This window comes from Gopherus flavomarginatus, chromosome 15 (assembly GCF_025201925.1).
Source record: "Gopherus flavomarginatus isolate rGopFla2 chromosome 15, rGopFla2.mat.asm, whole genome shotgun sequence".
Classification (NCBI taxonomy): Eukaryota; Metazoa; Chordata; order Testudines; family Testudinidae; genus Gopherus; species Gopherus flavomarginatus.
Genome location: NC_066631.1, coordinates 15,913,465 through 15,929,219, shown reverse-complemented (window position 1 = coordinate 15,929,219; position 15,755 = coordinate 15,913,465). Strand labels below are relative to the sequence as shown.

The following is a 15,755-nucleotide window of genomic DNA, read 5'->3' as shown; positions in this document are numbered from 1 at the left end:
GCCTGTTACTGCTTATTTTTAAAAGTTACCTTCAGGAAAATGAAACCAACCCAATTAGCAGCTTCTGGTACCTTTTTTAATTTTAATTTTTTGTTTCCAGGAGGAAATACGAATCAAATCAATAACTGTTTTTGTTGATCCGTATGAAGAGGCAGATGCTCAGGTGAGGAGGAAATCATCTGTTTGATAGGTTTGCAAAGAAATATTTAATTCTAATCTGTAGCCCCGTCTGCTTCTCTGGGAATTCGTACTCGTCCCATGTTGCGTGCCTCTCTTGTCTTCCCCTTGGGTGATTACACCTGTGTTTTACAAGCAAAGATTGAACAGCTGCTATCTGAGGCTGTCTCGTTTGCTGGAAACATGCTAGTGTTAGAGTGGATAGTGGTTTGGAGAGTAATACACCAGACTTATAAAGGCTCCCCCATGTCCCCCAGTGTTACCTCTGCCTTCGCAATGGCAGTTGCCTATCACTTGCAGTGGAGTGATGGCCATAGACCATTCATTCCTTGAGGCGCTGTTAGCCAAGCATGCACTGTCAGTCATGGCAGCGATGGGATCGCGTAGTGCTTTGCCACTACACAGCGCTTGGACACAGTTGCCTTTTCTTTGAACTAATCTCTTGTACCATATTCTTCTAATACTCGTTTCTCTCAGATCTCTGCAGAGAGAGAAAAGGCCCGACAAGAGGAGGAAGCATCCAAAACCAAGACTAAGGCTGTCCTGCCAAAGAGAGAGAGACAGGCTCCCAAAACTTACCGGCCGGGCATTGGGAAGTATATTAATATGGCTGCAGCGTAAGTCCCTTGCACAACTGTGCTCTGTTCAGTGTTTGTGCTGTCTTGCCCGGGGAACTCCCCTTTCCTCTCTGGCACTAGCGCTACGGCTCAGTGTTGTATGGCAGACACTGTCACTTACCAGCCGTTTGTTTGATGCCGATGGACCTTGCTAGGAACATTCGTGTACCAATCACAGCAGTCAGTGTCTGGCCCTATTGCTTTAAGGATAAAAACAGCAAACATTTCTTTTAAAGGCTCTGTGTAAAAGCCACAGCTGATCATTAACAGCGTGTGTGTGTGTAGTTACAAACACTTTTATCATCTCTGTGGAGGAGCCTGTCCATCACTTCCTGGACAGGACCTGAATTAAGTCTCCTGAGTTTCCCCTCCTGCACTGTTACCAAGAACTCCTAAAGCAGCATTTCCCTGCACACACCTTGTACTGTTGGTAGTTTAGCTTTCCAGAGGCAAGCACCAAACCCTGGCCCAGCTTTTCAACTATTTTGGAAAATTAAAAAGAATGTGTACTGCCAAGTTTTGAACAGCCTTCTACCAAATCCTCCCACAAATGTGGCTCTCACATCGTAGTGTACACAAAAGCATGCGTTTGTATGTACAGACCTCGGCTGCTGACAGGCCTGTATGCCTGTGCAGTTGGGAGATTTTGGTGCCCATTCAGTTGAAAATGTGTCCTATAAGTTTAGCCAGCACATGTACATTGTTAATCATTTGGGTCTTTTAGAAGTTCAGCTAGAACATGCTGCTGTTCACCTCTGTTTTAAAGTTGTGCTGAAATTTGGTTGAACTTAAAATTGCTTTCCTGCTCCACCGTGGTTACTATGGAAATATGTAGGAAAGTTTGCAAGATTAATAGTCTATGCTGAGTAGGCCAACCGGTTCCCTGAGGTTTTTTTCCAATGGCTTTCATCCCTGCAGTCTTCTCTGTAACGTGTGACACTGGTCTCCAATGACACCTTTGGTGGTTTCAGTCTCATCCCTATTGGCCACCTCATGGGACTTGGCAATCAAGTAAATTTCTGCATGATTCATAGGCTGTGCTTGAGAGATGCCAGAAATAGCAGCACGGACTGCTGTTGGTCTGGATCATGCATTTGGCAGCACTGGGAGGGGTGGGAAATGTCACACAGCCCCCCACTTCTTGCATTGTGCCCAGCTAACTGCAAAACCCTTTTGCTTTTAAAAGTATTAAGCACTCCATAGGAAGGTGAGCAAATAGGCTCGTGCTTTCTGATTTGCCCGTGTTCCTGTGTGCTGGGCCCGAACCAAAGCCATAGCTTCAGACCCCCCCACCTCCCTTCCACATTTTGGGAGTGTTCAAAATCGAAACCTGGAATCATTCCTAACATTTTAAGTGGCCCCTCTCTCTTTAATGAGCTAGACCAAAACCCTGCATCTTCAACCCCTGGCAAACCACATCTCAGTGCTGCAGCCAAAGCGTCTCTCTAATTTGTATGTGACAGGCTAGCTCCATTCTAAATCACACTTGGAAGGGAAAGGAATCCAGCTAACATTAGCAGTCACTAATATTTGTTTTCATTTTGGCTGCAGAAAACGAACAGCAGATGATGAGGGGCCTTCAACCAGTGCAGCTGTGAAGAAAGAGAAAAGGAGCACAGGCTTTGGGGACTTCAGTTCCTGGTAGCAGAGTGGAGAGCCTGTCACTGGAGCAGAACAGCAAAAAAGAGCCTTCCACCAACCCCAAGGGGTCTGAAAGACAGGCTGTCCTGGGGAGGGAAAGCACTGGCCCACCCTTCTAGTGGGGAAGAAAATCACTGCTTTGTTAAAGCTCCTTAATGCAGCTTTGTTCTCTAGAGAGCTACATTCCTCCAACGGCATCTTCCTCGAAGCCCGGGTTATGGTGGATTTTACAGCCGTGGAGTGGGCACCCCCACTACTCTTTCAGACTGCTGATTATCTAGGCCTCTTTGTCTACTTTGCTGCTTGGCAGATTAAGCAGAATCATCTCCTGTCGGTACAGGAGTTCAGGGAACAGGTGTGGTGAGCGAACTCCTTTTTCAGGGAGTCGCTTCCAGATGAGACGGGTCCCTGCCAGCTGAGTGAATTGGTGGAAATCAGTGATGATGCTTTAGTCTTCTCTTCCCTCCCCCCAGCTCTTTGCTGGAACCCCAGCCACTTATTGTCCTCTCGCCACCTCCGTTCCCTTTTGAGCCCCTGTGCAGCCACCCTTATTCCGCCCAAGGACTGCCTCTGGACCCTATCCCTACTGCTCGTTAATGGGCTGAGAGGTTGCTGGCAATCAACATAAATCCATGGGCCTGAACAAGCTGTGTCTGCAGCCAGCCAAACCCTGCCACAGCCTGGGAAGCAGCTGTTCAGGACTGGCAGCCTGATCCAGAGCCTCCACTTGGCACTGCAGAGCAGTTAAGCCACCATGTTGGCCCATTTATTGCTCTGTCTTGGTAGCCACTGAAACACCTGTGTCCCCTTCTGGCCCTTAGGCAGCGTGGCACTGATGGGACCAGTTCAGAAGCCTGTCCTTATCACCAGTGCTGATGGGTAGCCCCCAGTTGGGGCAAGTGACTAGTAAGAAGCAGCATTGTAGATTTAGTTTTTAAACCTGTCCTTGTCATCGCAGAGTAACAGGACTGAGTTCTGCTCTTCTAGGAGAGAGAGAGCCCTGCTTTCAACAGTCCCAAAAATCACATCCATCTGATACCTCCCGTTTACAGTGTCCAACTAGAGACCCCTCATTAGGATAATGTGATAGCAGAGGGCATGCACACGCTGCACCTGTTCACCTCAGCTGCTTAAATCCCTTCCAGAATCAGCCCCGCATATATTAATTACCTAGAGTAGCCGGGCACACACAAATTAAGATGTTTCCAAACAAAAGATTTTAGGAAGAAGAGACTTGTATCAGCCCATCACATTTAACCTTCTTAACATCCTAACATTCTGCACCCTCTGTTTGTTACCATCCTCATTGCTTAGCAAGGTACTGGTCCTACAGAACAGTTCTTTTGCACTGCTCCTTCGACATTTTGAATCAGCAGGGATCCCCTCCTTACTCCATCTCAGGAACTGAGTCATGCTTTTGCAATCAGATTTGTAAATAATGCATTTCTAGTAACAGTGTCTTGTTTTGAAAGAACTCTGCATTTATACAGAATTCCAGCTAGGAACTTTTGGTGAAATATTTTCATTAAAAGCTTTTATTTCCTTTTGAACATTTGCCGTTATGACTGCTCTTATTCAGATATTTTCTAGGACTATGGCATTACAAAGTACAAGGAAATCATTCATCCGTACTTTAGCAGATCTGACTATAAAGACTTTGGACTCCTTCCGATATGATTATGACTTTCTGTAAATTATAGGAAGTTCAAACTAGCTTGAAAAGAATGGGGATTTTTTTTGTTTTAAAATAGTTTGCAGTGTGTAAGTTTGAACAGAATAAGCATGTGTCCAAATCTTGGCACAGGAAAAACATTGTGGCATTTCACTGAAATTGATTTTCTTTGTGTGTTACTGAAATTTCTAGCTCTCTTTCCTGGCAAATCTTTGCTGAGCTCTCCTGTTTAATAACCGTTGTAATATACATGTGGTTGCAAAGCTCACAAATCTTGTCATACCTGGTTTCCTTGCGTACCTTTCAGTTCCATTACAGGCTGGCATTTTTATACATTTTGAAAGAGTTCACCATAGCCATGTCTTTTTAAACTCCTCAACACAAATGCAAAAATAGGAGGATAAAAGTTTGAGAATTAGATTGGTTGTTGGCAGGCAGTCTTCACCCACGACACTTCAGTCACAGCGAGCACCACTTGTGCATTAGAGTTAAAAAACTTCAGTTTGCAACACAGAGACACGGGCAGTTTGCTCAGTGGCTGGCTGGATGGATATGTGCTGTTAGTTCAAATTATAGCAAACACAGAGCCTGAACTTCAGGTAACAACTACAAGTAAACCAACATTGGAGATGGTGGACAGATCCTCAGACTGGAAATTGGGTTCAAAGCAAAGGCTAGGTTTTGTTTTAGATAAGAGCAAAACATTGCAGGATTTATGTCCTTTGTCTGTTTAGACCAGTGGTTTTTAACCTGGGGTGCATGATGCCCTTTGGGGGGGTGCGAGACATGCCAGATTTTTTTAGAAGGTAGATCATCGAAAACACAAATTAAGCACAGGCACATAAGTACAGCTCTTTTGTTTCATCAAACTATGTGTTTATTAACATGAAACATTTTTAGTGATTACTGTAATATACAAACAAAAATATATATCTAGGTTTAAAGAACTGACCTACTTCAAGGATTTTTGGTAAGGGGAGTGAGAACATATTTTGAGAGCCAAAGGGGTGCAGGCTGCAGTAAAGGTTAAGACCCACTGGTTTAGACTGTAAGCTCTGTGAAGCAGGGACTGTCTGCTACTCTGATTGTACAGCCCCATTATGTCTGTTCTCTCTATTCTTCCTCTGGGTGCTTTCACTGGCCCGGGTACTGTTATGCGGTGACCACCTCTGTTGTTCTTTACCTTTGTACTATATGGGGAGGGGGGGGGAAATGAGTGGGGTTATTTAAATAAAATAGGCAACAGACATGCCTAAGCGAGTGTGAGAGATAATACTGTACCTCTCTGCTGCTTTGTAGTGGAACACTTGCAATCCTAGAGAGAAAGTTCTGTGCTTCGTGTATGATTTCACTGCAGCACTGTGTTAACAGTTCATTGAGCAACTTGCCGAAATAGCCTCCATCGAGTGGCAAAATGAAGTACCTAACCAATACAATGAACAATCGTTCAGTGAGGAGGCAGCTTACAAATCAGAGGTATGAAGCAATAGGATGGGCAGGCATATACCACTCTGTCATATTGCATGCAAACAACATGAAGGGGGGCTGGGGATTATTGGGGAGTTAGAACTCTCCACCTGTGTGTGTGGCTTGAAATCAGCCCAGTGCAGTCATTACTGAGGTCTTATCTGTAGGAGAAAGGTGCCCTGGTGTAACTTAAACCAGCTCTAAAAACATATCAATAGGTGCAAGCCACTTACTTTGGTGGGCAAGTAGCTTCCTCAGCTTCAAACCTGTTCCCAGTTGACTTAAGCTAAACTGCTGCAAGCCAGTGTTAAACCCCTGTGTGAACAAAACGGGTTCAAATTCACACTGGTACAACTGGCCCGAGTGGCATTCCTAGCCAATAGCTGTTCTGTGGCCTAAAGTGAATTTCAGGATCTCCCTGAACAAAAACCACCATCCCAGTTAAGAGAAATTAACACTTAGCTGCTCTCTTGGCAATCAGGCCAAATAATGAATTGGGCCCCTGGCACCAAGCGACTTCCCCCCCACCACCACCACCATACAAGTGACACATGCACCCCAGGTCGAGGTTAGAATGAGAAGAACCTTGCATTGCCACTGCCTGGACAGCCCTTGCTTTGTGGTTAAACAGAGGGTGACGCTCCAGCACAGGCAGGCCTACATCTTTTGCCAGTGCTAAATTCGCTGTAAAAATGTCTGAGTTAAACACACAAACCTAAGACAATTCAGAGCACAATGGCCATCCCTTCCCTTCCGCCTGACACAGCTCTAGGCACTGACTGTGCTAACACTGTGTTCCTACTGAACTTTTGACAAAGGAGAGAGTTAAGCATCTGTATGTCCTGTCTTTGATGGGGGTGCAATCCTGCAGTTACGGCACACTCACAAGTCAATGGGGGTGGCCATTGCTGCCGATCAAGACCAGAAATCACTGAATCTAGCAAGTAGTAGAGAGGGGGAAGGGCCCAAGATGTGCCACAAAGAAACAATGTTTTGATGTCCCCAGAGCCCCTGTGGCACAAATCAGTAGGAGCAATTTTGAGCACCTCAGTATCTTCGGATGCTTATTTCTCTGATGCTCTCAAACCCGGAACTATGCTGGTCAAAGCGTGTGTCTTTCAGGTGTGATGGGTTTATTCTTCTCCGCATCCTTCCTTCTCGACTCTCTGCCAGCCTTAAAGTCAATACAAAGCCACCTTTCCCCTTGCGTTATTTGTGGAGTCCCTTGACTTGGGCTGACAGGCAGCTCAGTCAGGCCAGAAGTGTGAAAAGTTGGGCTCTTCTCTCACTCGCCCCCCTGCCCACACACACACCCTGCCTATTTCTTTGTCTAGACAATGCTCCACAGCATCTTACCCTTGGCACAGAGCAGCTTTGTGCACAGCTAAGTTGCCATGTGAGCGGACTAGCCAGGCCCACATGGAAACTGAACAGGAGTGGCTGGGCTAGCCAGGCACTTCCACCTGTCCTGTTGCAGCAGCAACAGCAGCTTCCATCTGCTTCTCTCCCTTTCCTTTTGTGGGGTCTGGCCCTCTCCCAGCCTGTGCCTCCTGTACTTCTTCCAGACACAGCCTGGGAGCCAGGCTGCCTGCATGGAGCAGGAGAAGCACTTTGCTCTCACAATTACCTTAAGAAAAGAAATCTGCAGCACCTGCCAGCCTCTGCTTGAATCATCTAACAAGCAGCCCAACCCACTCCCTGCAGGGAGGCAGCAAGGACATTTCTAAGCCCCTTTCTAGTGCTCGTGAAAAGCCTCAGCCCATGTTAGGTGCTGTGGGCCCTGCCAGCGCACCTCCCTGTAGCAGAGCTGGGGTGGCAGACAGGGGCCTGGGCAATGCCACCTTCAGTTATATCTAATGGCTTAAAGAGATGCCACACATAAACCTACTGAGGTGGCCCCCCTTCCCATTAGCTCTGCCACTCCCCTGCCAACACACCCACCCCTCGGTCTCTGTGACGGTCCCTTTGTGAGTTGAGCTGGCTTGCCATGCCTGCAAATCCTGTGTTAGTTTGGTGGTGTGGATGGTAGGGACTGGGCTGAGCACGCTAAACTCATTTCACTTGTGACCCTACTCTCCCCTGAGAGGGCGGAGCGGTGGTCGTGAGAAACTCCTATAAGAACGCTGCGTGCCACTCTTCTACCGTTGGTGGCCTGGAACAACTCGCAGGCAAGAGCTTGTAACGGCGCTGAGGTTAGTGGTTGCAGGCACCTACATAATGATCTCCTGCCCTGTGCTTTGATGTGGATTTTCTTGGAAAAACAATGGTCAGCAGCCCTTCAGCAGCTATAAAATCCACTCCTCCAAAGCTCTCGTTACATAATTTGGGTTTTAAGTGAAGCACAATTCCCACTGCAGTGACTCACCTGTTTGCGTGGAAGGCTGGCTGGAGGCAGAGGCAGGAAGGAGGCAGTGTCACTTCACCCAGGAGACCATGTTAAGCTTTTTGCCTTTTGTCAGTGGGGAAAGAGAGGCTTCTACTTGCACACGCGGTTCCCCTCAGCAGACAGTGCCCACTCCCCTGGGGTGGCTGCAGGCGCAAGATGGCTTGGAGGAGCTGGTGTGAATTAATGCAGTTTTTCTGCCTTCAGCATTGTACACTTAAGGACAGCAAGGTAGCGGCTGTAGCTAGAAATGCTTATGGCAGCTGCAGCTGGCTTGGTTCTGTACAGATTTACTTGGAGGAAAGACCGGCCTTCGGTTTAAGGTGGCAGCATTTCAGTTTAGGATCTACTAGCCCATGGCATTGGAATAGGACAGAGCCCTGTGCCCTTGCTCAGTGGTTATTCACGGTACATGGGTGCTGCTGCACCCTCTGGCTTGTAATGGGTTCCATCATATACAGGGTTTACAGTTTGGTTGAATGGCTCTCAGCACCCGCCCTATACAAACTGTTCCAGCCCCCCAGCCTGCCCTGCCAGAGGAGCTGTCCATGTTTAACAGAGGGGGCTATTTTCCTCTTTGTGCTGCTTGCCCCTCAGGCACCTGCAAGCTGGTTCACTCTCAGACCTAGATTGAAACTGTCGTTAGTGCCTGAGCAAACACTGTGTGTGTGTCACCCACCTACGTTATATAGGGACCTTTGCCCTAGCTCCTGTGAAAACCAGAATCACCAGCGCTCGGCTGCCTAAGCCACCTGCTGCTGATGACCTAGTTCTATTAACATTCTGTAGCCACTGATACAGCCCACTCCCTTGCTAATTCTGCAGGTAGAGCGCTCTGCAAGAAGCCCACTCTGCTCTCCCTGCACTCCGTGGCCATCATCTCTATTCTGTTGAACTGAACAGTAGGCCAGAACTACCCTCTGCTTCAAAACAAAACACCAAAACCTCACAGCTGAACCAGTTCTGTTTCTATAGATATAAAATCCTATTGGACAGAGCACTGTATGCCATGGTGTCATAATTTGCATATAATTTACATATTATTCAGTTCCCTGCTGTTTAGCAAACTGCAGCTCAGGAGCCATTTGCATTTCATTTTCCTTGTGCAGGTTAGAATTGAGAATTGCAGCAGAATCATCTCAGTCCAGCCAACTCTGCTTTATGTCTGAGACGAGTCTAGAACTTTGTACTGTAGATTTCTTATCTCCACGCTTATCCCCAGTTCTTGCAAAGTGAAGAGTAGCCAAGATTCCTAAGTGAATGCGTCTCAAATGAATTGTCATGATGTTTTTCAAACTGGGGCTCTCACAGTCCTGCTCATTCAGCCACACAACAGCAGCATGGGATTGAGATAAACACAGAAACCGCCTACAGGCTAGAACTGTGTATAAAGCCGGAGCCAAAGCGCCTCACTCAGGGACAGCAAAGCAGAGCTTGGGTGCAGCTCAGAGCAGGAACAGGGAAGTTTGGAACTGGATCCAAAATCTTCCTCAAGTGCAATCTTTGATCCAGGTCTCTCTCTTCTACAGACTAAATGAAGAAACTAATACAACAATTGAATCGGGTCTTTTGGTACCAAACACTTTACCCACCATTCTGAAACCACTACCCCCAAAATGTTGTCTAGCTAGATCTGTCAGAAGGTGAAAGCTGCCTAAACGCCCCACTACCTTCCTTACTTAACTTGCAATCAAGACAGGCTCTAAAGTTCCAACCCGTGGCCGAGCTACAGGAGAGCACAAAGCTGCCTCCGTTTTGCCTTTCCAGCCCCTAGTATCTTCCAGCTCTTGTTGCCTTACACAGTGGCTGTGAGACGCTGAGTCACAATTTGTTCAAATACAGCTCACACACAGGAAAGAAAAAGGTGAAACTAGTAAAATGAATCGCTTGATGTGTCGGCTGTTTGGCCCACATGGGAGTAGCCAGTGGTCCTGCCAGGTAGGCACTATCAGCTGGGAGGACTGTTAATACCTATCATCCGATTTGCAGGGGTGCTGAGCAACCTCGGCTTTCTGTGAAGCCAGTGGGAGCAGCAGGCACGCAGCACCACTGAAAGTCCAGCTGACAAGGCCTTATTCACAGCCAGCCTAAGCAGGTCGGCCCCAGCTGAAGTCACCCACCGCTGGGAAATCTATTACAAAACACCCTTGCTGGGAAATCCCCCAGGCTGTCTGGAATGGAAGAGACACTAACAGGAAACCTCAGTTCAGGAAGCAGGTTTAAAAAAATTTACAAAACACTGAGGTTCAACATTTTTCCTTTGGGAAGACGAATAAACTGTAACTACTGGCAGCAGCAGGAAGACGAGTCCACCAGCTTCACTGGGCAACACTGGGTTACGGGGCTGGGCCAGACGCCAGGGGAATTTCTCACTTCCTTTCTCTTTCTTCAGAAAGTTAATTTCTTATCACGACCATCTGGGGATTTAACACCCCTGTGTTGCGGCTGCAAGGAGGAGCCTGGAAGCCAAGATTTGTATCTGCAACAGCTTTGACCTCTCCTCCCAGAAGAAAGTTCTCACTAGCAGAACACCAAAAAGTCAGCCCTTAAACAGGTGGGCCCTGCACACCACTCCAGTGATAACAGGCCACAACCTGCTCTGTAGTTACTGCATGCCAGCCCCACAGGCTTGAAGGTCCCCCTTGTTCAAAAGAAAACCCCAGTACGTCCAGTCCCGTTTGTCCCTTGGCTTGGCCAGACTGGATTTATTCAAAGCAGACAGAGGAAGTGCTTCAGGAAGCACAGCTCAGCTTCTGGTCATGTTTGTGGCCAGGTTTACCCTTTGCTGCTGCTATTGTATTGTTCTTGCTGGCCGAGAAGTGGCTGAAGGCACTTTTCAGCCAGTGCATGGGGGTGGGGGGTTGATTTATGGGGATGGGGGGGAGCCCACTCAGTCTGCACAGGAAAAGGCTAGAAAGTTCAGTCTGTCTCCAACTGAGTGTTTCATCAGATGGGAGTTTAAGCAACATCCTGTGAGCAGAGCAGGAAGTCTGCAGCTTTTCATCGGCCCACACTCCTGGGGTTGTGTCAGCAGCATGGACATCCAGCTGTATCTAATTGTTGCAGCTAGAGAAGTTCAGGGCTGAACTAGAGAAAGCCGCTATCTTTAAATGCCAAAAAGGCCTGTCCTAATGCAGTATTGCAGTTCCATGGTTATGTATTCACTAGTCAGAAAATGCAAAGGAAGACTGAAGGGGGGCTATGTTAGCGCTCTTCTCACTGTGCAACTACATCACAGGACAGGCTATCGGATTAGCTGCTCAAATTCAAACTATACAATCTTGTATACAAAAGTTTAGGTTACCAAGCCAAGCACTGACCACTAGGAAATGCCAAGTATATGGCAGCTTGTGGAACTTTAATCCTGCTTCCCTGTGCATCCAGCCAGTGCACTGAGTGAGGTGGGGGCCTGTGGAAAAAGTAGGATGGGAGTCATGGAATTAAAGATTATATCATAATGCACAGGCACAAGGGGGCCAAATTACAGCTGTGGGCAACTGTCAGTCTAGCAATTCTTCACTTTCCAGTGCGTGACTGGGTCCTAAATAACTCTTTTACTGTAGGACAGTATGTAAGTGCCTACGATTATTTTTTTAAAATGAAAAAATATGTAATTACGTTCACATGCAGTATCCTTCTCTCTCCTTGCCACTCATGACCCATCAACAGAGTTAGAAGCCTGACCTTCAGCAAAGACTCCTATCAATCGAGCTATAGGACTAACAAATAGCTGGCAACAGGAGAAGGCTGTTGTCCCAGTGTGGAGGATGGGCCATGTGCTAGGTCCCTCCAGGGGGAGCTTGGCCTCTTGGCTGGCTCTCTCTCTCTCTCTCTCTCTCTTCTCACCTGTGCAGGGGGGAGCACTTGCCCCACATGCTACCCCAAAGGGAGTGGTGTTGGGGTATGTGCTGGGTCTAGATGGTACGATCCAGGGTGAGGGTGATGCCTGGTGCAGGGAGTAGTGGTGATGCTGCTGTTTGTTTGCAGTTATCACTTGGGCAGATGCCAATGTTTTCCTGAGAAACACCAGCAAGGGAAGGGAAAGGACAACTTTTATATCTCCGATAAGACTGAATGGAATTTCAAGAGAAAAAGAAAAGGCACTTCTCTCACCCCAGGGTCCTGCTGAATTTCAGAGACCTGCTGCAACAGAAGTGTAAGAAATAAAAAATAAACAGCCCTAGAATCCTTCATAATGGAACATATTTGGCATCCCAACTCTTGGAGTTGCTACCAGCTCCCCCATAATTTTTTCTACCACATTCTTAAGGTGTGAGCACATAACTAAGGTCTGTGCCATAATTTGTTCTTGTAAGGGGACAGAGTTAAGGCTGTGGAAGGGGAATCTACCTGCTTTTATGGTCCCTCTGTGCTGTTGTGGCAGCATACAAGCCCCAGATCTAGCTGGGGAGAATGTCTCCAATGCTGGGCCTGAGTAAGGCCCACACAGCAAGGGCTGGTGCAGGTGGCTTGCCCGGGTGGGGCCATAACAGACACTGACAATGGTTCTAAGCAGCATTGCCGGCCATAGGCAACTCGGTTAAACGAGGGACTGTTTTAGCCCCTGGAACCACCCGGAATCAGAGTGACACTGAGGTGACTTACAGTTGCCATTTCCTTCTCCCTCAAGGCTGGGAGGGCTGGTATATATTTTGACATGTGATGTTGACAATGTGTGTTTTAATGGTTATAAGGCTTTCACTGTTTGACTTTCAATAGCCACTTTCATTAAATAATTATTGTGACTCCCTCCTATTATTTTTTGCAACTGAACATTTAAATAGATACAAATCTAAAAAAAATGCTAACAAATAAAACACCGATATTACCTGCCAACATTACAAACCAAATTTTTTCGAGCCTACTTATGTGCAACCTTAATAATGTGTTTAAGTTTTTTGCATTTAATTTCCTTATTTTGTTTTTTAAACAGGAAGAAAATAAGATAAAAATAAGAGTTCCCAGGTCTTCCCGTTGGCCAAAAGTCGATGAGTGCTGGCTACAATTGCTAGTCAAGGTGCAACTAAGTCTGCATGTTGTAAGCCTTGGTTTCTACATGTAGTAACCTCCCTTACCATCTCCAGAGCTACACCTAGCAGAGTGTAGTTCCCTATCCCACCTGCACTCTAACAAGCTCCAGCATTTGTCCTGGCTTTGGAGTTAAGAAGCCATTGGAACTTGGCTGCATAGTCACTCCCATCTGTACATGGGCAACACATCACACACAGCCTTAGGGCATGTCCCCATCTCTCACCCCAGTGGCTGAAGGGTTGTTGCTCAAACCCTCCAGAATCAAAGCATGTGGAAAGTTCAAGCCAGGAAGGTGAAACTTTCTGCAAGGCAGAAGCATGTGAAGACAGGAAATTGGGTCGGAACCTGTTTTGCAGGCTCCACCACACTGGCTGCATCTGCAGTGATGGTAAGTAGTAGTGTGCGCCTACCTCATACTGTCCACCTAGTGATCTCAGGGCTTTAGAACAAGTATCTCTGTCCCCATTTGCACCCCAGGGAAGGCAAGGACCAGTGATTTGTCCAAGATCTGTGACAGAGTCAGGGAGAAAACCCCAGCCGCCTGACCCCCAAGAGCTCTCCTGGGCCCACTGAATCTTGCTGCTTGTTGGGAAGGGCCCTGAGACTGCACTGGGGGAAAAAGGGGCTGTATGAACAATTGTACCTCAGGCTATGCAAATGGACAAGGACAGTGGCACTCTTCTGTATGTGCTGGAGATCATTACTGGTGCAGAAATCTCACCCTGAGAGGATCCTCTAAACAACAGGTTGTCCTGTGAATGAGCAGGCAGTGCCACCCCCACTGGGCATGGATAGCTCCACCCATTAACTACATACATTGTATTATCTTTTGCCATAGTTGCACCAGCTCTTTCCAGGAGGAGCTCTGGTGCAAAGAATTCTGGGATGGAAATAGGCCCACCATGCATGAGCCCCCTTGCTGGGAGCTGGCTTTCCTCACAGCCCACCATCTAGGTGTCAGGTTTCCACTGGAGATGGGCAAAACCCCCTCGTAGGCAGACTCTGCTTTCACCACAACTGCTGTAGCATTAACCTAGCTGGGGTTTTGTCTATGAAGGATACCACACCTGGCTAGGGGCAGGGATCGTATACCTGCTAATCCCACAGGATGATAGCGGGGACCATCCAGCCTAGAACAGCTCAACAGGAGATGAGTAAGTTAGACTGAAAATATTTAAATGCTGGTTGAAAAGCATCTATTCCAAACACCAGGGTTTTTTTGTCTGAGCTCCCTAGTCTGCCCCCTGTAATCAGCACCTCTAACGGGTCAGGGCTGTGGGAGCTGACTTTGAAAGCACAGAAGGATCAAAACCATTTCCCACTCCCCCTCCCCCGAAAAGTGACTTCAGCCCTGACAAAGCTACAGAGGCTGCCTTTGTCCTGCTCCTTTGCCCCACCATCATTTCATAAGGGGCTCCAGGGCTAATTGCAGGACATCAATGAGTGATGGTTGCTGCGTTTGGCCAAACCGCTCTGATCCAGACGAGCCCAGGTGTGGAGGGGAGAGCTGGAAGGAGGGAGCGAAGGAGGACTAGAGTTGAATATTCTCCCCCACCTTTGCCTTACGTATCAGCGTCACCTCCTCTCTTAGTTTATTAATCCACACAGATTGTGGCCTTTTATTTTTAACTCTTATTGTAACACTGATGCCAGCAGCCGGCTTGCCCACAGGCTGGAAACCACCTGTTCAGCTCGGCTCCTCCAGCAAGGAACCTGTTATAACAACAGAACGGAGAGAGAGAGAGAGAAAAAGCTCCTTAAAGGTACAAGGCTGCCCCATTCCGCGATTTTCCTTTGACATTCCCCGGCCAGTCTGTCCTCTCATATAATTCCTCCTGAGAGGCCAAGACAGGCACTTCAAGGCCGAGCAGCTGCCTTCCTGTGCTGCTGCAGGCAGATGAGACAGAGCCGGTGGAAGTTTATATGATTTGTAGATGGGCTGCCCGGGCATGGGCTGTGTGTCTCTACCATGGTGAGTCGGTTCTGTAGTGTCCTTACTGCAGGTGGCCCAGAGAGCAATGCTGGGGTGACAGCCAGCCCACAGTACTGCCTAGTGGTCCTAGCTACACCGAGGGGGTGTAGGACGCCCTAGTCTGCACGTGGAGGCAATGCTGCCGTTACAACTTCGGCTCCACTCCATCCCCAAGCTCATTTAAAAACAAAGCCACCAAAGATGAGCCACCACTTTGGACCGCCTCCTATTCAGCCATGCAGAGCCCTAGTGGAAATCCACTCATGAAACCAGGGACCTCCTCTGAGCCAATGATCTTGGCATGAAAGACTCCTTATCCCATTGCCAGCCCCCTGGACCAGGCTGTCTTCTTAAAATGTCAGTTTGTTCCAAAACTATCTGACTGGCTTGGCCTCCTCTACCCCCTCTCAATGCCCTTCTAAGTGCAGCCCTGACCATCCCCATGCTGTAAGGTGACCAGTCAGCAAATGTGGCAAATCGGGACAGGGGGTGGGAGGTAATAGGAGCCTATATAAAAAGACCCCAAAATCGGGACTGTCCCTATAAAATTGGGACATCTGGTCACTCTACCATGCTGCCTAATGCAGGGCTCATCGCAAAGGGTTAATTAGCATCCCTGCCCCTCCAAGTTGTCATATTAAAGGCCTCATAATATGAGCTATTGTCGTTGTTTGGTTTGGACTCAGATTCCTGTTCAGTGCTGTAAGCGGTTCTTAATCAATCCCAGCTCTGACTCACCCTCTGCTGAGCTCATACTGCTGCCTTGGTGACTTCATCCTCTTGAAATAGAAACCT

At 47.7% G+C, this 15,755-nt stretch overlaps 1 protein-coding gene across 2 annotated transcripts in view; it reads left to right on the top strand.

Annotated features, from left to right (window-relative positions):
• The window catches only part of PPIL2 (peptidylprolyl isomerase like 2), a 120,888-nt gene extending 116,903 nt beyond the window's left edge, over positions 1 to 3,985 (top strand). For both annotated transcript variants that reach the window (XM_050924238.1, XM_050924239.1), the window contains 3 exons: positions 101 to 163; positions 655 to 794; positions 2,346 to 3,985. In XM_050924238.1, the coding sequence (XP_050780195.1) occupies positions 101 to 163; positions 655 to 794; positions 2,346 to 2,439 (297 nt within the window). In that variant the 3' untranslated portion in view covers positions 2,440 to 3,985. The remainder of the gene's footprint in view (positions 1 to 100; positions 164 to 654; positions 795 to 2,345) is intronic.
• Positions 3,986 to 15,755: the final 11,770 nt, after the last annotated feature.